Source organism: Heptranchias perlo, chromosome 2, assembly GCF_035084215.1.
Source record: "Heptranchias perlo isolate sHepPer1 chromosome 2, sHepPer1.hap1, whole genome shotgun sequence".
Taxonomy (NCBI): domain Eukaryota; kingdom Metazoa; phylum Chordata; class Chondrichthyes; order Hexanchiformes; family Hexanchidae; genus Heptranchias; species Heptranchias perlo.
In genome coordinates, this window is record NC_090326.1 from 10896508 (window position 1) to 10921295 (window position 24788).

The 24788-nt window shown below is 43.0% G+C and overlaps 1 protein-coding gene across 1 annotated transcript in view; it reads left to right on the top strand.

Annotated features, from left to right (window-relative positions):
* The window catches only part of gmds (GDP-mannose 4,6-dehydratase), a 726937-nt gene that overhangs the window by 161825 nt on the left and 540324 nt on the right, over positions 1 to 24788 (top strand). Inside the window, exons 5-6 of the mRNA XM_067995743.1 lie at positions 12685 to 12772; positions 15640 to 15749. Of these exons, the coding sequence (XP_067851844.1) occupies positions 12685 to 12772; positions 15640 to 15749 (198 nt within the window). The remainder of the gene's footprint in view (positions 1 to 12684; positions 12773 to 15639; positions 15750 to 24788) is intronic.

Genomic DNA, 24788 nt, shown 5'->3' on the forward strand with positions numbered 1-24788 from the left:
CCATTTTTTCTGTGGTTTATCATCTGCAAAAGTATATTTCTAAAGTTTAAAGATTTTAGAAGAATTGCACATATGTATCAAACTAGTGACCATTTGTTAACAGGATTCCATTAATAAATTAAACACTAATCACATCTAGTAATTTATAGTGAAGGGAGAATTTATTGATATAGTCACGTAATCCAGTCTATCTAAGGTTGATCCCTAACTGATTTTGGACCAGATAGTCCAGTTTTTGAGTCAGTTATATATTAATTTCTACAATGTAAACTGGACACCAAAAGTATTTTCTAAATAAGTCTCAGCAGTATGGCCAGCTCTAGAACTCAAGCCATGATTCTTTCTTCTGCTATCCCTGTTTCCCTCAGCCAACTTCAGACAGTGAAATTTGGCCAACGACAACACAACAATTTATTTATAGTGCCTTTAATGTAATAAAATGCTCCTTTTAATGTAATAAAATGCTTCACAACAGCGTAAAGAAAAATATAGACATTGCACCAAAGAAGGTATTAGGAGGGGTGGCCAAAAGCTTGGTCAAAGAGGTGGATTTGAAGGAGGAAAGGGAGGTGGATGGGTTTTGTTAAGCAATTCCAGAGTGCAAAGCTTAGACAACTGAAGGCAAATCTCCCAGTGGTGGAATGAAGGGAAGTGGGTGCACAATAGGCCAAAATCAGAGGACGGAGCATTTTCGAGAGGAAGATTGTAGTGCTGGAGATGGGGAGGAGTGAGATTATGGAGAGATTTAAATATGAGGATAAGAATTTTAATTTGGCGGCATTGGAAAACCAAGATCCAATGTAGGTAAGCAAGGACAGGGGTAATGTGTAAGCAGGACCCAGTGCATGGGATGTGGGCGTCGCTGGCGAGGCCGGCATTTATTGCCCATCCCTAATTGCCCTTGAGAAGGTGGTGGTGAGCCGCCTTCTTGAAACGCTGCAGTCCGTGTGGTGAAGGTTCTCCCACAGTGCTGTTAGGAAGGGAGTTGAAGGATTTTGACCCAGCGACGATGAAGGAACGGCGATATATTTCCAAGTAGGGATGGTGTGTGACTTGGAGGGGACCGTGCAGGTGGTGGTGTTCCCATGTACCTGCTGCTCTTGTCCTTCTAGGTGGTAGAGGTCGCGGGTTTGGGAGTTGCTGTCGAAGAAGCCTTGGCGAGTTGCTGCAGTGCATCCTGTGGATGGTGCACACTGCAGCCACTGTGCACCGGTGGTGAAAGGAATGAATGTTTAGGGTGGTGGATGCGGTGCCAATCAAGCGGGCTGCTTTGTCCTGGATGGTGTCGAGCTTCTTGAGTGTTGTTGGAGATGCACTCATCCAGGCAAGTTGAGAGTATTCCATCACACTCCTGACTTGTGCCTTGTAGATGGTGGAAAGGCTTTGGGGAGTCAGGAGGTGAGTCACTCGCCGCAGAATACCCAGCCTCTGACCTGCTCTTGTAGCCACAGTATTTATATGGCTGGTCCAGTTAAGTTTCTGGTCAATGGTGACCCCCAGGATGTTGATGGTGGGGGATTCAGCGATGGTAATGCCGTTGAATGTCAAGGGGAGGTGGTTAGACACTCTCTTGTTGGAGATGGTCATTGCCTGGCACTTGTCTGGCGCGAATGTTACTTGCCACTTATGAGCCCAATGTTATCCAGGTCTTGCTGCATGTGGGTTCGGACTACTTCATTATTTGAGGGGTTGCGAATGGAACTGAACACTGCAATCATCAGCGAACATCCCCATTTCTGACCTTATGATGGAGGGAAGGTCATTGATGCCTAGGACACTGCCCTGAGGAACTCCTGCAGCAATGTCCTGGGGCTGAGATGATTGGCCTCCAACAACCACTACCATCTTCCTTTGTGCTAGGTATGACTCCAGCCACTGGAGAGTTTTCCCCCTGATTCCCATTGACTTCAATTTTACTGGAGCTCCTTGGTGCCACACTCGGTGATATGATGTGGGCAGCCGAGTTTTGAATGAAATCAAGTTTAAGGAGGGTGGATGTTGGGAGGCTGGCCAGAAGAGCATTGCAATTGTGAAGTTTGGAGGTGTCTAAGGAATGGATGAGGGTGTCAGTGGCTGTTTGGTTGAAGTGGACCGCAGTGGTTTAGGAGGGGGAGATGTTGCAAAGCGTAGCCAGACAGGGAAGCTTTGGTAAGGGGCTTCCTCTTATGCCCTCTCCAACCTTATCTTGTCCATGAGACCCCCCCCTCCAGCTCCCTTGACCCCATTCCCAATTAACTGAGGATCACCAAACTTCCCTTCCTGGCATGCTAGCTGATATTACATAGATTTGGATAGAATGTACAGCACAGAAACAGGCCATTCGGCCCAACAGGTCCATGCCAGTGTTTATGCTCTACACTAGCCTCCTGCCACCCTTCTTCATCTAACCCCATCAACATATCCTTCTATTCCTTTCTCCCTCATGTGTTTATCTAGCTTTCCCTTAAATGCATCTATGCTATTCACCTTAACTACTTCTAGTCGCGAGTTCCACATTCTAGCCACTCTCTAGGGAAAGAAGTTTCTTTTGAATTTTCTATTGCTTTTATTAGTGACTATCTTATATTTATGGCCCCTAGTTCTGGTCTCCCTCACAAGTGGAAACATCATCTCTATGTCTACCCTATCAAACCCTTTCATAATCTTAAAGATCTCTATCAGTCACCCCTCAGTCTTCTCTTTTCTAGAGAAAAAAGCCTCAACCTGTTCAATCTTTTCTGATAGGTATAACCTCTTAGTTCTGGTATCATCCTAGTAAATCTTTTCTGCACCTTCTCCAGTGCCCCTATCTCCTTTTTATAATATGGAGACCAGAACTGTTCACAGTACTCCAAGTGTGGTCTAACCACAAGTTTAACATAACCTATTGTAAATGATTCCCTCTTCTTGGGTACTGTCCCCCCTCCCTCTGAAAACCGCTGTCATCACCTCCTCAAAAAATCCACCCTTGAATCCTTGCAAGCTCTCCATCTCCAACTTCCCTTTCCTCTCAAGTCCTTGAGCATGTTGTCGCCTCCCAAATATGTGCCCATCTTTCCTCTAACTCTGTTTGAAACTCTCCAATCAGATTTCTGTCCCTGCCACAGCACTGAACTGGCTCTAATCAAATTCACAAATGACATCCTGTGTAACTGTGACCCTGGTGCATTTTCCCTCTTTGTCCTTTATCGATCTCTCTGCTGCCTTTGACACGATCGACCACACCATCTTCCTCCAAAGCCTCTCCTCTGTTATCCAGTTCAGTGAAGCCTCCCTTGCTTGATGCCACTCTTAACTAGACAGTTGTAGCAAGAGCATCTCCAGTAATGGCTTCTCTCCCCCCCCTTGTGTCATCATACGAAGACGTGTACACTGATGACACCCAGCTCTACTTCTCCATCACTTCACTCAACCCTTCCACTGCCTCTTGTCAGTAAATGAATTTAAAATGAAATTGTAACCACCAGACAGCTCCGCTTTATTTTATATACATGTGTGTTTAAGATAGAGGCGATTAGATTTTGAATTAAAATGCTATGCAGACCATCAAATTGTAGCTGATGTTACAACACTAGCAGCCTAATTAACCTTTTTACAAAAACAATCCTACAAGCCCAGTCCTGTGAAAGCAATGCAGTCAGGTGATAATGAGGTAACATTCCTTCAATTAGATGAAAGGCCTTTATTGGCCCACTAATGTTACCACTTGAGGTTGTTTGTTTTGTAACTTTCCTTCGGCACAATGTTATAATTGGCAGGTGTGCTGAAAGTCACATAGGCTGCAGCTTCAAGACTTCAATAGAGAGAGCTAGCAGCATGGTTGAGTTTGCACCCCCAGGGTAAGAAAGCTGATAGTTACAGTTAAGGTGGAACATCTTCTGGTGTCTCCCAAATTTGGTAATTATTAATCTGTTTAGTTCACAGATACAGCAATTTAAATGAAGAACTTTACTATATATCTGTAATATTGCATGAATGTTATAATATGTATTATTTGTAGAATCTTTTACATGATATATCTTTTGTATTCATTTAGTATATGAGTTGTAATACTGTGGGATCTACATTTCAAAAAATAATAAAGCCTGACTTCATGGGGGACTAAGGTGTGTAGAGTGTTTCATTGAAAGTCTCAAACCAAAAGCAGATAATAAGCAGATATTGCAACACTCTATGTTGTCAGCCATCATCTTTGATCCCTGCTCCAAATTCCGTATCCTTGCCACTGATTCCATTCTCCACCCCCCCCCCCCCCCCCCGCAAACCCAGCCACTGTCCACTGTCTCAGGTTGAACCTGACTGTTTACAATCTTGGCGTCCTATTTGATCCGGAGCTGAGCTTTCGACTCTATATACTCTCCATCACAAAGAACTGCCGACTTCCACTTCCGTAACGTACCCTGCCTCAGCCGACCTGCTGATGTAACCCCCAACCATGCCGTTGTCATCTCCAGAATCGGCTATTTTCAATGCTGTACCATCCTCCATGTTCCACCCTCCATAAACTCCAGCTCATCCAAAATGGATGCTGCCCGTATCCTATTTTGCACAAAGTTCTACTCACCCATCAACCCTGCGCTCCCCAACCTACATTGGCTCCTGGTCACCCAATGCCTCCAATTTAAAATTCTCCTCCTTATGTTTAAATGCTTTCATGGCCTCATTCCTCCTTATCTCTATAACTGCCTTCAACCTTCCAAGAAGTCTGCATTCCTCTGATTGTAGCCTCTTCCTTCACCCCATTGTTTGCGGGCATATCTTCTTTGCCTAAGCCTTACGCTCTGGAATTCCCTCTCTAAACTTATTCACCTCTTCTCCTTTAAAAGTCTCTTTGAAGCCCACCTCTTTGACCAAGCTTTTAGTTACCCCTCCTAATATCTCCTCCTTTGGCTTGACGCACATTTTTGCCTGATTACACTTCTGTTAAGTGCCGAGGGACATTGTTTGAATTAAAGATGCACTATAAATTCAAGTTGTTCTTGATGGAAAGTTTGGTATTGTAGTTGTCAGCCTTTCAAAATTTTATTTACTGCTGTCAAATATCTAAATATTTTCTGTAACGCCATCTTGTCAAAATTGGAAGATAAAATAGCTGGAAAGAATGCAAATAGGAACATTTAAGAAAAAGTGCAAAATTAATAAGAAGAGCACTTTAAGGCTTTTGAGTTGAGCTCAGTTGTGGTGGAAAGGATTATGAAAACGATTAGCTTAGTATTCAGTGTATTCTAAATATATACCTATACCTTCTCTCTCTAATCCTTTTTGAGAGTTGATAGAAAGTATCCTCTCACCAGAAAGCCATAAACCATATTGAAAGAGCACACCAATGAATTAACTACCATACTTTTCATAAACCATATGTGTTATATCCGAGACCGTGGAATATAACAAATAGCCGTCACAAAAAATCTTAATGTGAGGAGAGGTTTGCATTTTACTTTTTTCAGGAAATCTTCGGTTTTTCTCAATTTTAAAGTTTTTTTTCACCTCTCAAATGTTTTAGGGCTTCAAGAAGTCTTTTTAAAAAAAAAACTGCTCATCCTGCAATCTTAACCAGTTTATGGTGTTTTTGTGCACATTTTGTTATAGCATTAAACCGTATAACCACTTAAACTGGCATAATAACTTTTTTTTGTTGTTAAGGCAATAGTTGGTGTCGTGGATGAGTCCATAGGAACATAGGAACAGGAGTAGGCCATTCAGCCCCTCATGCCTGCTCCGCCATTTGATAAGATCATGGCTGATCTGTGATCTAACTCCATATTACCTGTCTTTGGCCCATATCCCTTAATACCTTTGGTTGCCAAAAAGCTATCTATCTCACATTTAAATTTAGCAATTGAGCTAGTATCAGTTGCCGTTTGCGGAAGAGTGTTCCAAACTTCTACCACCCTTTGTGTGTAGAAATGTTTTCTAATCTCACTCCTGAAAGGTCTGGCTCTAATTTTTAGACTGTGCCCCCTACTCCTAGAATCCCCAACCAGCGGAAATAGTTTCTCTCTATCCACCCCATCCGTTCCCCTTAATATCTTATAAACTTCGATCAGATCACCCCTTAACCTTCGAAACTCTAGGGAATACAACCCCAATTTGTGTAATCTCGCCTCGTGACTTAACCCTTGAAGTCCGGGTATCATTCTAGTAAACCTACGCTGCACTCCCTCCAAGGCCAATATGTCCTTCCGAAGGTGCGGTGCCCAGAACTGTTCACAGTACTCCAGGTGCGGTCTAACCAGGGTTTTGTATAGCTGCAGCATAACTTCTACCCCCTTGTACTCCAGTCCTCTAGATATAAAGGCCAGCATTCCATTAGCCTTATTGATTATTTTCTGCACCTGTCCCCGATTCAATATTAGTTTTCTTGGGATTTCCGGCATGCTATCCTCTTTTTCTACTATAAATACTGATGCAAAGTAATTATTCAACATGTCCGCCATTTCCCCATTGTCAATGACAATATCCCCACTTTCAGTTTTTAAGGGGCCAACACTGCTCCTGACCACCCTCTTTTTCCTAATATAACTATAAAAGTTCTTCGTATTGGTTTTGATATCCCTTGCGAGTTTCTTTTCATACTCTCTTTTTGTAGCCCTTACTATCTGTTTTGTGACCCCTTGTTGATCTTTGTATCTTTCCCATTCGCCAGGATCTGTGCCATTTTTTGCCTTTTTGTATGTCCTTTCCTTACGTCTGATACTGTCCCTTACCTGTTTAGTTGACCATGGCTGTTTTTTTTGGCAAGTAGAGTTCTTGCCCCTCAGGGGTATAAACCAGTTCTGTATCTCGTTCAATGTTTCTTTAAACATTTCCCACTGATCATCAGTCGTTTTACCCATTAACAGATTTGCCCAGTTTACTGTGGACAGTCTCTGTCTCATCCCATTGAAGTCGGCCTTACCCAAGTCTAGGATCTTAGCAGCTGATTCACTCTTTTCCCTTTCAAACACTACATTGAACTCGATCATGTTATGATCGCTATTGGATAGATGTTCGCGCACGGTTAAGCTGTTAACTAAATCTGGTTCATTACTCATTACTAAATCTAGTATGGCTTGCCCCCTTATTGCCTCTAGGACATACTGCTGTAGAAAACTATCCCGGACACTCAAGAAATTCACTACCTTTCTGACAGTTGCTACTCTGCTTTCCCCAATCTATGTGAAGGTTAAAGTCCCCCATTAAGACCACTATGCCTTTCTTACACGCTTGTCTAATCTCTGCATTTATACAATCTAGCACTTCAGAGCTGCTGCCAGGGGTCCAATACACAACTCCCACTATAGTCTTAGATCCTTTCCTATTTCTCAATTCAACCCATAAGGTCTCTGTTGACTGCTTACCTCTCGTTATATCCTCCTTTATCATTGAATTGAATTCATCTCTAATCACTAAGGCTACTCCTCCCCCTCTTCCATTTTCCCTATCTCTCCTGTAGACCTTATAACCCGGTATATTTAGTTCCCAATCCTGACCATCCTGCAGCCATTTCTAAGTAATAGCTATCATGTCATACCCTCCAATTTGAATTTGAACCTGTAGTTCATTTAATTTATTCCTTATACTCCGTGCATTTGTATATAGAACTCTTAGTTGGGCCACACCCTAGCCTGACCTTCAGCTTTGATGCTGGGATAATCGCCTTACGCCTTCTAGTTTTCACTTTATCTGTAGTGTCTAAAGTACACTTTCTCTCTGCTGCTCTACGCTTTTCCCTTTCACTTGTTCTTGAACAACTGTTTGTACTTTTGTATTGTAAATTTCCCCTGGGTCTTCCCCTCTCTTGCTGCTCTCAACTTTACTCCCTTCTGACTCCCCGCTCAGGTTCCCATCCCCCTGCCACTCTAGTTTAAACCTTCCCCAGCAGCACTAGCAAACACCCCCGCGAAGACATTGGTCCCGGTCCTGCTCGGGTGTAACCCGTCTCGCTTGTACAGGTCCCAACTTCCCCAGAACCGGTCCCAATGTCCCAGGAATCTAAATCCCTCCCTCCTACACCATGCCTGCAGCCACGCATTCATCCCGTCTATTCTCCTGTTCCTATACTCACTAGCATGTGGCACTGGTAGTAATCCTGAGATCACTACCTTTGAGGTCCTGCTTTTTAATTTATCTCCTAACTCCTTGAATTCACCTTGCAGGACCCCATCCCTTTTTTTACCTATGTCGTTGGTACCAATATGGACCACGACTACTGGCTGTTCACCCTCCCCCTCCAGAGTGCCCTGCAGCCGTTCCGTGACATCCTTGACCCTAGCACCAGGGAGGCAACATACCATCCTGGAGTCACGTTTACGGCCGCAGAAACGCCTATCTGTTCCCCTTACAATTGAATCCCCTATCACTATAGCCCTGCCACTCCTCTTCCTCCCCTCCTGTGCAGCAGAGCCACCCGTGGTGCCATGAGCTTGGCTTTTGCTGCTTTCCCCTGATAAGCCATCTCCCCCAACAGTATCCAAAGCAGAATATCTGTTTGAGAGGGAGATGGCCCCAGGGGACTCCTGCTCTACCTGCCTAGTCCTTTTACTCTGCCTGGCGGTCACCCATTTCCTTTCTACCTGCGTAATCTTTACCTGCGGTGTGACCACCTCACTGAACGTGCTATCCACGATAGTCTCAGCATCGTGGATGCTCCACAGTGAATCCACCCGCAGCTCCAGCTCCGAAATACGGTTAGCCAGTAGCTGCAGCTGGACACACTTCCTGCACACATGGTCGCTAGGGACACTGGTAGTGTCCATGACTTCCCACATAGTGCAGGAGGAGCATATCACGGGTGCGAGCTCTGCTGCCATGACTTGCCTTAGACTCTCAGACTCTCCTCCCGCTCTCGGTCTCTCCTTTTATACTGTCCTCACCTCTCAGACTCTCCTGCCTCACCTGCGACGTCGCACGGTAGTTGTCTCTTGTTGCAGGTCTGCTGCTGCTTCTATCCCCACTCAGTCTTCTGCTGCTCAGGTCTGCCGCCGCTCTGCGGAAAAAGTTAGGAAAAGCAAGACAAAGCAGCACCTCCTTCCCCCCACTTCACCGAACTCCCACTCTTACCAAACTCTGAGGTGTTCACTCTGTGCTCCGCTGCACTCCGTGCACGGTTAACACCAACAGGCCCCTGTTTTTCTACTGTTTGTGACTCAGATACGCCAGGCCTGCCCCACCTTCAGGAACTAGTTTAATCTAGCTAACCAATTAACTAACTATAGCAGCTCTCTCTGCTGAAGCCTGACAGAAACTTAAAAATTTAAACTTTAAAATTGAACTTACAATTGATAGCAATTTATACTAGATTTTAAAGAGATTAACCCTTATACTCCCACACTTACCAAACTCTGAAGTGTTCACTCTGTGCTCCGCTGCACTCCGTGTGAAAGATTTATTTATTGAAGTCACAGTAAAAGTTTTATGTATTGTCAGTCTTGGCTCAGTGATACCACTCTTATCTCTCAGTTAGAAGGTCATGGATTCAAAGCCCACTCCAGAGACTTGAGCACATAATCTTGACTGACACTTCAGTGCAGTACTGAAGGAGCGCTACACTGTCAGAAGTGCAGTCTTTCAGATGAGACGTTAAACCAAGGCCTTATCTGCCCCCTCAGGTAGATGTAAAAGATCCGAGGGTACTGTTCAAAGAAGATTAGGGTAGTTGTCCTCATGTCCTGGCTAACATTTATCCATCAACCAACACCACCAAAATATAGATTATCTGGTCCTTTTATCTCATTACTTTTTGTGGGACCTTGCTGTGTGTGTATTTGCTGTGTGTATATTTGCTGAGTGTTTCCCTACATTACAACAGTGACTCCACTTCAAAATTACTTCATTGGCTGCAAAGTGATTTTGGATGACCTGAGGCTGTGAAGGATGCTATATAAATGCATATTCTTTATTGTGTACTGGAATGTTACTGTACGTTCTACAATCCATGATCCAAATTACAATGGCTGAATGTGCAAGCTTTTTAAGATTTGTAAACTTGGACTCCCAAATCTCTTGCTCATCTACAGTTCCTTGTATCTCACCATTTGGAAAATACTCCGATTTATCTTTCTCAGTTCCCTACCTCCCAACCAATTTTCAACCCAAGCCAAAAGGCTACCTCCAATTCTGTGCATTCTCATTTTTGCTCATAATCTCTTGTGTGGAACCTTATCGAGTGCCTTCTGGAAGTCCATATGGATAACAACCATTGACACTCCCTTATCTACCTTATTAGTGACCTCCTCAAAAAATTCAATTAGATTAGTCACACCTGACATATCCTTAACAAAGCTATGTTGACTCTCGCTGATCAGCTCATATTTATTCAAGTTTTCAGTCACTCTGTCCCTAATGACACATTCTAGGAGCTTCCCCACAACTGATGTTAAACTGACAGTCCTGTAGTTACTGGGTTTCTCTCTCCCTTTATTGGTTTAGAGTCCTTTCTACAGCCCTGTTTATTTTTTCAGCTTACAGTGGTCCCAGCCTGGTTCAGGAGGAACCCGTCTCAGTGGTACAGTTCCTTCCTGTCCCAGTACTCGTGCCAGTGTCCCATGAATTGGAATACCTCTTTTCCACACCAGCCTTTCAGCCACGTGTTCACTTTCCTGATCTATTGGTCTCTATGCTAGTTAGCATGTGGCTCATGTAATAATACTGAGATTACCGTCGCATAACCATGAGGAATGTGTGGAGATTGACCAGCACTTTTTCTCTCAAAAGAAGAGTAAAACAAAGTTTTGCACTGGCATCCTTCCTATTCAATGTTTTCATCAAGGACATCTTGAATGGCATCATAAAGGCGGGCTGAGAATGTCTATTCCAAGCATTTGTAAAAGAATTGTGGTGTTTCTTTTCTCAGATGATTTGTTGTTGATGGGCTTGTCTGCTGCTTTGACCACTGGGTTTACCAGTTGCATATGGTTGTGAGTGCACCCATGTGCTGTTTTATGGCCTTTGATCTGAAGATAGTGATTGGAAGATTCATAAGTACCAGAGATTTTGGGGATGACAACTTTAGCTTTGTGACAGACTTTTGCGATCACACTGAGAAGGGACAAAGATTCTCATGGTCTTTCTCGTCTCTTCTAGAACTGTGAGGTAAAAAGGGAAAATGGTTACAGGAAAGAGAGGTTTGGAGTATGCTGACTTATCACTCAGCACCTTATAAGAGATGTTAATCCCCCAACAGATACATCTTTTTATCAAAGCCCCTTACGTGAGCACCTGGATTAAGCAGTTGGTGATGACTAAGCCTGGAACACAGCTTTGACCTTGGATGCCGAGTCTATCAAGGTGGCTGGCAGGTCAGAAACTTTCCTGTATAGCTCCTTCTGTCATGGTGAAGGAAGATAACCATCAAATAGTTGTTGAGGAAACTCTAGGGCTTGGGAAGACAGCAGGCGGAGACGTTACCTGGAGGCCAGGTATGCAAAGCCATGGTTGTATAACCAGGTTTCAATGCCTACCTTAATTGGAAAGAAGCAAGCATTTGCTGTTGAAGCTCTGCATCTCTAACTGGTGGAGCCACCATTCATTGGACTGCATTGTGTGTCATTGCTGTGGTCAGAAAAATGATGCATGCTCTCGTATTTTATGATGAGATGTGCTGGTCATTTTGCTGCTCAGGAGGAGTTCTTGGTCCTTGCTGTCTGCCTAACAAGAGCACAAATTAATACGAACAACTGACTGTCCTCCTTGGAGGGAGATAAGTGAAGCCTCTTTCGTGCCAAATTTGGCTCCAAAATGACGCATCAGTTAATAGGAGCTTGGAACCAAGTTGATCCTCTATGACATACTTGGTAGTCTAAACCAGGGAGGTCCACCACGCTCCAGGGCATTGTTGATGATTGACCAGCCAATGAGGCTCATTGAACAAACTTGGAGGGATAGACCATCCAGTTTGACACCAGATAACCCTGAAGTATCTACTTCAGGGTATCTGGTGTCAGACGGGAGAAGCACCAGGAAGCTTACCAATGCTCTGTGCTAGAAAGTTGCATGATTCTACCAGATTAAGCTTCAGCAATACCCCCGCATACACCTGGAGATACTCTTGTCAACTTGCGCCTCACTTCTCTGGGCTTAGATGTGTGGGATACAACCCTACAGGAAAGTAGTACACGCTCCATATCAACAACAACAACTTGCATTTATACAGTGCCTTTAATATAGTAAAATGTCCCAAGGCACTTCACAGGAGCATTAACAGACATAATTTGACACCGAGCCACATAGGTGACCAAAAGCTTGGTCAAAGAGGTAGGTTTTAAGGAGCGAGTTAAAGGAGAAGTAGAGAGGCGGAGAGATTTAGGGAGGGAATTCCAGACCAAGCAGAAGTTCTACTTATGATTTCTCAGTAGTTTGGTTTAGAGACTCTTGAGCATGATTAGGTTTCTGCGAGTGTCAGATACCTAGCTGACCAAAAAATTCTGTAATGGCTTATATGCCAACACATAATACCTGTGATACTGAAAACAACTTTGCGTTAGGAGATAAGCACTTACTTTTCATTGCTATTACTTTTTTGGGAAACCGATGAGTTATTTTAGGAACAGTGTTTATTTTAAGGGCACTCTGTGGCATTTATTGGTCAAGTAGAAGTTGTTGTGTTGCATTCCTCCTGCACATTTTGTCCTTTGAACTATAATTTATTTTTGGGTCTACTAATAAGACTCAATGAATGATGACTAGATTTAACATCTGTTTTTTTTGTTGTACATTTCTTCTCAGGTGCATGGCATTGTACGTCGATCCAGTTCTTTCAACACTGGGCGTATTGAGCATTTGTACAAGAATCCTTGCACGCACTTAGAAGGGAGTAAGTTCATGTTTGTACATGGTTGATGCTTTTTTTTTCTTTTACCATTTAAATTTTTCCCTTGCAGAATTTACTGCCCTTTTTGACTTTAGTTTCCTGTACGACTGTACTAAAACAAAACTCTCTTTTACTTGTTAATGTAACACAAAACCCAATTTGGTGGTATGACAGGTTTTGAACCAAGTTTTCATTTTGTCTTTTTATTTGTATTTATACACAGATTTGCCACCTCAGTCCATCTGTAAAACTGTAATAGCAGTTATTGGATGCATTTTATTAGGTTTTAAAATTACATCAGTCCTTTTTAGATAATATTGGTGGTGCAAAGCTATATACTGGCACAGATTCTGGTTGTTGCAAAGTTATGTTTTAATACTGTGATGAGTTTTCCTGTTAATTGTCAATTTTTTTTTTAAAAACCCTTTTTGTTGAGTTCTGTTTGGCTTGTGTGTTAAATTCACTCAGACTCACACTGATGTAGTAATATGTAATGCTTTGGGCAGGAGAAGTCTGTTGGTCCATCTTGCCTACCCGCCAAGCTTCCCATCAGATTCCTAACTGTGAGTCTGGTAAAAATAGCCCTGAATCCTATTTACTAACAGGAATTTGTCAAGTCCATTATTAAAATCTGTCATGATCATCTGTTCCACATTTCTACCATCCTTTTACTGAAAATTTGTTGCTTACATTTTTTTTTGACATCCATATCTTTTAAATAGTGATCCCTAGTCCTCAAATCCTGCACCTCGCAGAAGAACTTTTCTGGATCTAATTTCTTCATACTCCTTTTAAAAAAAATTTTTAAACCCTCTGTCAAATGCCTTTCTGTTCTCAAAAGAGTACGGTCCCAGGCTAAACGATCTGTCCTCATAAATCAGCTCTCCAAGTTCAGCAATCAGCCTCAAAGCCCTCCTCTGACCCTCTTCTGGTAGCTCTATATCCTTGTGAATACAGAGTCCAAAACTGGAGACTGTATCCAGATGCAGTCTCACCAATGCCAGATACAACTTTAAAATCACCTCCTTTGACTTATGTCAATATGAAATGTTATTAGTACAAAAATAATGCAACAGCAATATGGGTTAATCTTATTCTAAATACAGTTTGTTAAAACCTAAAAATTGAGTTGTCCTGGTGAAAGGGTTAAGATATAGATGAGCAGTTGAGACTGTGTGGGCCCTTCTTCAAGTAAGAAATTCTTAATTTAACCCAATTTGTTTGTAGAGCCCCACAATAAAGATATAAAATAACTACTAGTCCCTGTAATCAAATATATTGTTACAGGAATGTCCAGTTGATTAACTTACTCCGAGGAGCATATTTTGAAAAATTCTGATAACTCCTATTTCTAGAAATTGTTACGAGATATCATTTTTGGAAATAGGTATTGAAGTGTAGTGGTTTTCTCTACAATTATGTAAGCGTTTGCATTTATTTATTGTAATCGTCAAAACCATAGGCCGAAGTTAGCACTTAAAGAAAGTGTTCCCATCATCAAAAAGTATGAAGGAACCTATATTTGAGAGGGAATTACAAGGTTGTAACCTAATCAAAGGGTTCCAATGATGCTCTAAACTTGAAAAGCAATTTAGAAGCTTCTAGTTGACTTCTTCATATCAATGAGATTCATTTTATATATTTAATGTGGGAATTTGAGCTTGAAGTTCTTATGTATTTGTTTACTTTAGGCAGTAAAGCCTGTTGAATTATCATAGAATCAAAGAATAGAGCACAGCAGGGATTCATTTGGTCTATCATGCCTGTGCTGGCTCTCTGAAAGAGCTACCAATTAGTCCCACTCCTTTGCTTTCTCTCTATAGCCCTGCAAACATTTTCCTTTAATTTGTAATTAACTTACTATAAAGGATTCTGATTAAATGTTTTATTTTTCTTGTAATAACATTAAGAAACTTCTATATTTAGAATATACTTGAAAATCTACCATTGGGCTAATGCAGGTAATGCAAAAAGATGACATTTTAATTTGGTGATTCTTATTATCGCCAACATATTTAAAATGGACTGAGTATTTTAATTCTATAATTGTGGTGCCAAAAGGAGCTGTCACTGTGCCATCACTGTAGTAGTGTCCATTCAGTTAATGCAATTATATCCAATATGGAGAATGAATTGTGTTGTGGTTCATTTTTGGTCAATCGAACAGTAGTTCAAGGGCACCATTGAAGTCATACATGTAAGAAAGTGAAAATATGGAACTTTAGAACAATGGGATGGGTGAAGAGAAAGAGTTGTAAATTATAAACAGGAAGTGTGGAAACAAACCTAGCTGTGAACTGGCTCTGGTCCAGCCTTCTTTCTCCGAATCATTCTCAGTAGGAATATCGGACCACTGACTGACTGGGCTGAGGCATTAAATTATCTGTGCACTTAATTTTTTCCCATTTTCTCCAGTACTCTGTAATGTATTAAACTTTTGTTTTTCCAGCCTTGATTCTAGTTGGTGGTTATTGACTCGAAGTTTTGAATGCCTCATCATTAACTTTTTATTTTCATTAAAAACCTTCCATTCAAATTTTTTTGAATTATGCTAACATTAAAAAGACAACATCATTGTTTTGTCGACAGTTTTTCTGGATAATTAAGCTGTTTGGATATTTTGTAGCACTAATATAGTAGTTCCTCTCTAACGTTCTCGGATGGAACACTACTGTTCAATTAAGTGTTATCTTCTATTATTGTTTCATTAATAGAGAGACAATAAAAAAAATACCATGTCTGTAACACAACCTGAACTACTTTCAGTTTGACTGCAAAGACAATGGTTTGGAGAATTTTCATTGTGTTTGCATTGTTGATTTGGTAAATTCTAGACACTGTCTAAACTAACTTGGGCTTTCAATTTACAGATATGATGCTGCACTATGGGGACCTCACTGATAGCACGTGCCTAGTAAAGATTATCAACGAAGTGAAACCCACTGAAATCTATAACCTGGGTGCACAGAGCCATGTTAAAGTAAGTGATTTTGAGCAGAATATTGTATTGCCCTTCAGTTCATATCTAGAACATAAACTTAGTGGGACTTAAATGCAAAAACTCAGCCTGAGCGATCCACAGTGTTTTACAAGAATTAGGCAATTATCAAATTGTGCTGATTGACACAGCTAAAGAGCTAAAGTAAAATTCATTGGTGATAAAGACCCTGCAATATTAAAATGGTTACAAATCTAAACTGCAAAAAGAAGCACAGCACAGTACAGAGACAAATATAGAACCAAGAGCAATTTAGTCTCAATAAGTTTTTTTTTCTTTTTAAGATCTGGTTTTGTAATTTATGTAAGTGTAACATGATGTTTTGATCTGAACTTTATGGACACTAATCTGTAGTTTCTCCGGCAAAACAGTCCAATCTCAACTGAGATTGGGCTGTTTTGCCAGAGGGTAAATTTCTGCACATGGCAAACACGTCAGAGAAATAGTCATGGTCCGACATCTCTTTTCTCTGATCCACCTTACCCTGAAAAAAATTATTTGAGAGAAATGATTTCGATCATTGTTGAAAAGGGCATCCAATTAAGTTGTTGACCAGAAGATTGAAAAGTATTGAACCCTGATTATCCTGTGAAAAAAACAATCATTTGTTAGTTTATAGCTACAATGTTCCTGGAATAAAACCATGCTATTTTTTTTAAAAATGATAAATTGTTGCTTTTGATAGACATTTATTAGAGCTTAGTGGTCTAAAGGGTGGATTAACATGGTTACCAATTAAGGCTGAAGAATTTGGTTAGGTGGGATGACAGCAAGTGATGATTGGTGTATCAGACTGGATGTCACAAGGATGTCAGGAAGTGGGTTTGAGGGTGGCATAATAGCAGACAGATATTTTGGGTGTGACATGAGTCAGGAGAAGTTGCTATGAAAGTGCAGTAACTCCAACAGAACTGTGACAATTAATTTACATGAAAATAGAGTATAAGGGATTACTGATTCTGTTTAAATTGTACTTTATGATAAATAGAAATTCAGCACTAAACTCCCAGGTTGGTAGCTTAGTGCTGACCTGATCAACATTTAAACCCTGCTATTCTCAGTGAACAAATTGATGTGACACTCTGGCACAATGGTAGATGGAATGCAGTGGCGTGGAATGATAATCCTTCCATAGTGGCCTGAGGAGAGAATCTATATGAAACCAAAGGAACAGGAAAAAGGCCATTGGCCCATTAAGTCTGTTCCTTCCACAGACCAGCTATCATGGACTGTACCCAATTTTGTTTAATCTTCTGAGGAAAACTGTACCACATTTATCTTTGCCTTCCTCAAAGATAAATTGTGAAAAACCTCAAAGATCTTAACTAAACCTTACATCCTCCATTATTTATTCTTGACAGATTATCTTCATTGGCATGATATTTCCATGGTTCCAGCAACTCGTTATATAGGGCCTTCAGTTCCATTTCAAACCACACAGTCAACCAGCCCTTTTCAAAATAAATCTTTTGATACTCCTTTTGCTGGGAGTCTATTCTCTATAATCACTATTGTATATGGAAAACTATCCTTCCAATCTCAAACCTAGCTTTGAGCCAAATCCATTTTATGATCAAGGTCTCCGTTTCCATGTTGACGGGCAAAGTTAAATATCTCGTTTGCTTCTATACTATCCTTTCCTCTCAGCGTTTTATACATTTGGATTGCGCTTCATCAGTTCAGTTCCGTTATTTTCTCTTTGTAAATTAGGGTCTTAAGTTCTAGGTGGGGCCCACATCTGCCTTTCAAGCAAAAGTGCATCTGTTTCATAAGAACATAAGAAATAGGAGCAGGAGTAGGCCAATCGGCCCCTTGAGCCTGCTCCGCCATTTAATAAGATCATGGCTGATCTGATCCTAACCTCAAATCTAAAGAACACAAGAAGTAGGAGCAGGACCCGGCCACTCAGCCCCTGGGCCCACTTTGCCACCCACAGGGCCTTGACCGATCCGAACTCAGCTTCATGTCCAATTTCCTGCCCGCTCCCCGTAACCCCTAATTCCCTTTACTTCTAGGAAACTGTCGATTTCTGTTTTAAATTTATTTAATGATGTAGCTTCCACAGCTTCCTGGGGCAGCAAATTCCACAGACCGACTACCCTCTGAGTGAAGAAGTTTCTCCTCATCTCAGTTTTGAAAGAGCAGCCCCTTATTCTAAGATTGTGCCCCCTAGTTCTAGTTTCACCCATCCTTGGGAACATCCTTACCGCATCCACCCGATCAAGCCCCTTCACAATCTTATATGTTTCAATAAGATCGCCTCTCATTCTTCTGAACTCCAATGAGTAGAGTCCCAATCTACTCAACCTCTCCTCATATGTCCACCCCCTCATCCCCGGGATTAACCGAGTGAACCTTCTTTGTACTGCCTCGAGAGCAAGTATGTCTTTTCTTAAGTATGGAGACCAAAACTGTATGCAGTATTCCAGGTGCGGTCTCACCAATACCTTATATAACTGCAGCAATACCTCCCTGTTTTTATATTCTATCCCCTTAGCAATAAAAGCCAACATTCCGTTGGCCTTCTTGATCACCTGCTGCACCTGCATACTAACTTTTTGATCTTCTTGCACTCGGACCCCCAGATCCCTTTGTACTGCAGTACTTTCCAGTTTCTCGCCATTAAGATAATAACTTGCTCTCTGATTTTTCCTGCCAAAGTGCATAACCTTACATTTCCACATGGTACTGGCCCTCAACATTTAGATTTGAGCCTTATTCCTTTTTTTGAATATCACAATGACATTTACTGTCCTCTAGCCCTTAGGTTCAACTTGTATATTTAAGAAATTCCTAAAATACTAACCAGAGACTCTCCTATTTCCTTAAAGATTTTACGCTCTTATTTTAGAATAAGTGTTTATTGTAGGCATTTATGTGGTTTTAATTCCCTGTGCTTCTTTATAGCACATGATGAAATACCTTAGATTCTCGATGTAGTGCTTTATCATGTACTCAGGGCATCCTGTAACTCATCACACCCAATGAATTTCTAGTGAAGACAGGCAAACACAGCAGCCAATTAGTGCACATCATAGAATGATACAGCACAGAAGAAGGCTATTCGTCCATCGTGCCGGTGCCAGCTCATTGAAAAAGCTGTCCAATTAGTCCCACTTTCCTGCTCTTTCCCTGTAGCCCTACAGTTTGTTTCCCTTCAAGTATTTAACCAATTCCCTTTTGAAAGTTGCTGTTGAATCTGCTTCCATCACCCTTTCAGGCAGTGCATTCCAGATCACACCAACTTGCGTAAAAAAAAAATCCTCATGTTGCCTCTGGTTTTTTTGCCAATCACCTTAAATCTGTGTCCTCTGGTTACCAACCCTTCTGCCACTGGAAACAGTTTCTCCTTATTTACTCCTATCAAAACCTCATGATTTTGAACACCTCTATCAAATCTTTTCTTATCCTTCTCTGCTCTAAAGAGGGCAACCCCAGATTCTCTAGTCTCTCCACATAAGTGAAGTCCCTCATCCCTGGTACCATACCTGGGATGTGAGGGTTGTCCTTTGAGGAAAGATTGAGTAGAATGGGCCTGTACTCTCTGGAGTTTAGAAGAATGAGAGGTGATCTCATTGAAACACGTAAGATTCTGAGGGGGCTTGACCAGGGTAGAGGCTGAGAGGCTGTTTCCCTGGCTGGAGAGTCTAGAACTAGGGGACATAGTCTCAGGATAAGGGATCGGACATTTAGGACTGAGATGAGGAGGAATTTCTTCCGTCAGACAGGGTCATGAATATTTGGAATTCTCTACCCCAGAGGGCTGTGGATGCTCAGTTGTTGAGTTCCTTCAAGACTGAGATCGATAAATTTTTGGACTCTATGGGAACCAAGGGATATGGGGATTGGGCGGGAAAGTGGAGTTGAGGTCGAAAACCAGCCATGATCTTATTGAATGGTGGAGCAGGCTCGACGGGCCTTATGGCCTATTCCTGCTCCTATTTCTTATGTTCTTATGTTAGTTCCAGTAAATCTCTACTGCACCCTCTCGAAGGCTTTGACATCCTTCCTAAAGTGTGGTGCCTAGAATTGGACACAATACTCCAGCCGAGGCCTAATCACTATTTTATAAAAGGTTTAGCATAACTTTCTTGCTTTTGTACTCTATGCCGCAATTAATAAAACCAAGGATCTCAAATCAAAAGCATAATACTGTGGAAGCTAGAAATCTGAAATAAAAAGAGCAAATGCTGGAGCAGCTCAGCAAGTCAGGCAGCATCTGTGGAGAAAGAAACAGAGTTAATGTTTCAGGTCAAAGACCTTTCGTCAGAACTGGAAGATGTTAAAGAGTTAAAGTTTTTGAGCAAGTACAGAGCCGGGAAAAGTGGGGGGGGAGTGGAAGAAGGAACAAAATGGAGGGCCTGTGATTAAATGTCAAAAGGGATGATGGTGTAAGGCAAGGAATGTGGTAATGGGACAGGTTAAGAAACAAAAGATTGATCAGGAGTAGCTGTAAATGGCAGCAGCAGAACTGTAATCAGCACCTGCTGACCGAAAAAGTGGGAGCAGTGGTTATGATCTGAAGTTACTGAAATCAGTGTTGAGTCCGGAAGGTTGTAAAATGCCTAATCGATAGATGAGGTGCTGTTCCTCGAGCTTACATTGAGCTTCATTGGAACGGTGTAAGAGGCCGAGGTCAGAGTGGGAGTGGGACGGGGAATTAAAATGGCAAGCGACCGGAAGGTCAGGGTCACACTTGCGGACTGAGTGGAGTTGTTCAGCAAAGCGATCACTCAGTCTGTGTTTGGTCTCTCCAATGTAGAGGAGACCGCATTGTGAGCAGCAAATACACTATACTAAATTGAAAGAAGTACAAGTAAACCGCTGTTTCACCTGGAAAGAGTGTTTGGGGTCCTGGAGGGTGGGAAGGGAGGAGGTGAAGGGGCAGGTGTTGCATCTCCTGCGCTCGCACGGGAAGGTGCCATGGGGAGGAGAGCGGGTGTTGGGGGTGATGGAAGAGTGGACCAGGGTGTCGTGGAGGGAGCGGTCCCTTCGGAATTCTGAAAGGGGAGGGGTGGGGAAGATGTGTTTGGTGGTGGGATCGCACTGGAGGTGGCGGAAATGGCAGGGGATAATACGTTGAATGTGGAGGCTGGTCGGCTAAGGACTCTATTCCCTCCTCCCAGTTTCTCCGTCTCCGTCGCATCTGTTCTGACAATACCATCTTCCGCACCAGTGTTTCCGATATGTCTTCCTTTTTCCTCAACCGAGGATTCCCCTCCACTGTAGTTGACAGGGCCCTCGATTGCGTCCATCCTAATTCCCGTACTTCTGCCCTCACCCCTTTCCTTCCCTTCCAGAACCACGATAGGGTCCCCCTTATCCTCACCTTCCTCCCCACCAGCCTCCACTTTCTGCTTCAAATTTCATCTGCTATGTGTCTGCCCATTTCACCAGTCTGTCTATGCCCTCATGAAATCTGTCACTATCCTCCTCATTGTTTACTACATTTCTGAGTTTCGTGCCATCTGCAAATGTTGAAATTATGCCCTGTGTACCCAAGTCAAGGTCATTAATATATATCAAAAAGAGCAGTCATCCTGATACCAGCCCCTGGGCACACCGCTGTATACTTCCCTCCAGTCTGAAAACAACCGTTCACCACTACTCTCTGCTTTCTGTCCCTTAGCCAAATTTGTATCCACGCTGCCGCTGCTCCATTAATCCCATGGGCTTTAATTTTGCTAATAAGTCTATTATGTGGTACTTCATCAAATGCCTTTTGAAACTCCATATACACAACTTCAACTGCACTACCCTGACCAACCCTCTCCGTTACTTCATCAAAGAACTCAATCAAGTTAGTCAAACAGGATTTGCCTTTAACAAATCCGTGCACTAACTTTCATTTATTAGCCCATCAAAATCCTGTAAACTGTAAATTAAGTTAATCCGTTTTTGGTAGTGTTGGTTGAGGCAGGAATATTGTCCAGGATACAGGAGAATTCCATGTTCTTCGAACAATACCATGGGAACTTGGATGTCCATCTGACCAGGCAGATGGAGCATTGGATTAATGTTTCGCTGAAAGGCAGCACCTCCAGCAATGCACTGAAGTGTAAAGCTAGATTATGTGCTGAAGTGCATCTTGAACCACCAAATTCCTGACTCAGAGTGGAGAATGCTAACAACTGATCCAAACGGAGGATTGATGAAGAATTTGTCTAAAGCTTTTTTTTTTGTCCTAATATAATTCTTGGATCCATTTATTGTTATTGTCAATTTACCTCACTCTTGCTTTTTTTGGTTATCCTCAACTGACCTTCGCCTGTCACTTTTATTTGTTTGCTTGCATCTATCTGAATATTTCTTCTCAGGCTATTGGGTTATTTTGATTTCCTTATCCAGCCACTGTAGATATGTAATACTGTGAAATGAAACAGATATAATTTCTTTTCACATCCCTTGATGTCATCTTTTTCAAAAAAAAAATCAGTCTTTCTTCAAGTGTTTTTTTTTCCCCAATTTTCTCCGTCTTTCTAGAAGACGCTTGGGGCTTGAGTGCATGAGTGCGGCATGCGGGGGCTGGAGTGAGCAGCAAACTTGCACCATGGTATTGCATGTGGCCCGGAGAGATTTTATATCCCGGGACTCATTTAAAATTTGGCCATGACCATCCTGTCCATCAGAATGGATATTGCTACCTGACCGATTGGCGGGAACGGGATTACAGGTGGCAGAAGGCCACCGCTGGGGACCCAAGGGAACGTTACCCAGAATAAGGTAAGTGGTGAGGGAGTATTTGGAGGTGATCACGGTGTTGGGGGAGGGAAGCCCAGGGTACAGGAGGCCCAAGGTTTCCTGTTGGACCAGGAGGCGCACTCCTGCGCCACCTGGTTCACAAGGAAACCAAGAGAAAATGTAATTTGCTGACTTTTCTGGACCTCTTCTGGCCCTGCGCCTGTTTGCCGCCAGGTTTCACTGGCGATTCTGATACTCAGTGCGACTCGCATGATCTCGAGTTAACTGCATCATAGGACCTCCCCTTTGCTTGCCAGCAGTAAGTGCCTCGATGTCCTCTGACACCTGGGACTTAAAGTGGCGGCAGCCGGGGGCGTGCAGGGATGCAGAGGTAAGTACGCTGCCCCGGTTTCAACCACTTAGCAGCTCCTTTCTCGTCAGTTGCAGTGGGGTTAAAATTGGAGTTCCTGATTCGTACAGGGGTACTGTTCCACAGGTATCAGTGGACCTTCGGTACCTCACGCAAGTTTATATTGTGTGGATAGTGAGTGTTGGCAGTCTATTTGATTTTTTTTTTTATTCGTTCACGGGATGTGGGCATCGCTGGCAAGGCCGGCATTTATTGCCCATCCCTAATTGCCCTTGAGAAGGTGGTGGTGAGCCGCCTTCTTGAACCGCTGCAGTCCGTGTGGTGACGGTTCTCCCACAGTGCTGTTAGGAAGGGAGTTCCAGGATTTTGATTAAGGGGGTGATGACATCAAAGCCTGATCCTGTCCTCACTCAATAGACACGTATGGGGCAGAGTAATGGGCCGGAGGGGAATGCGAAGGGTGGCTGGGGGGAGGGAGGGAGGGAGTGTCGCGAGCCTTGTGGGGTGAAGAATGATTGGGGTGGGGGGGGGGCGAGATTCGTGGGCCTTGTGGGGTGAAGAGTGATTAGGGGGTGGGAGGGAGCAGCAGGCCTTGTGGGGCAGAGAGTGGCTGGGGGGAGAGCAGGGGGAGGGGAGGGGAAAAGATTGTGATTGGGGGGTAGTGAGCAATCGGTATGTGGGGGGTGGTGTCGGGGGAAGGGGGGAGGTGCAATCGGGGATCGCGGAGCCTGGAGATTGGAGCCGGGGGTGTGGGGTAGATTGGGGGTCGGGGAACCTGGAGGTCGGGGATCTCGGCTTGGAGTGGTGGTGATTGGGATGATGCTTTACAGGTAAGTGACTTAGTTTTTTTTTGCAGGCGATCTTTAGGCATGGCTTCCCTGGGTGCAGCTGGCACTGGCTGCCTCAAGGAACACCAATGTTGCAGTGGGGACCTAAAGCAGGCATTAGGCCCCCTTATTTGCAAATGCAAAGGGCAGAGCGCCAGCTTCTGGCGTGGATAAAGGTCATCTCTTGTTTGTCCTTACCCAATATAGGTCCGGCGCACTTCCAGTCGGAAGTATGCGCATGCTTCCTGCCTGACGTTTTGGGGCCTTGGGAGGCCGCGTAGCGCATGTAAAGCTGCCGCTATGCGACCCAATTTCTCGGCCCTAGAGACCATAACATAGGATGAAATTAGTAAACACTTAGAGAAGCATGGGCTAATCAGAGATAATAAGCATGGATTTGTAAAGGGCATGTTGTGATTGACTGATTTAATCTTGTAAGGAAATCAGAGTTTATAGCTAATGGGAATGTGGTGGATGTTTCAGAACGCATTTGGTAAGGTGCCACATAAGAGACTTGTCAGAAAAATTATGGCACGCGGTATTAAAGGGAATACATTTACATGGATAGAGAGAGAGAGCAGGAGCAGAGATTTAAATGGCGTATTGCTGTATACTAAACCTCGTATCCCATCTGCCCTAACTTACATGTTGCTTGAAGAAGCAGTGCCTTAAAGAAAAAAAGAAAGATTTGCATTTATATAATGCCTTCCATGACCTCAGGCCATTCCAAAGCGCTTTACAGCCAATGAAGCACTTTTGAAGTTTAGTCACTGTTGTAATGCAGGAAATGCGGCCGCCAATTTGCACACAGCAAGGTCTCACAAACAACAGCGAGATAAATGACCAGTTAATCTGTTTTAGAGATGTTGTTTGAGGGATAAGTATCGACCAGGACAATGGGGCTATCTCCCATGGTGGTCTTTGAAATAGTGCCATGGGATCATTTACATCCACTTGAGAGGGCAGACAGGGCCTTGGTTTAACATCTCATCCAAAAGACAGCACCACCGACAATGCATCATTCCCTCCATGTTGCATTGGAATGTCAGCCTGGATTTTGTGCTCAAGTCTCTAGAATGGGGCTTGAACCCACAACCTTCAGACTCGAGAGGCGAGAGTGCTACCACTGAGCCAAGGCTGACA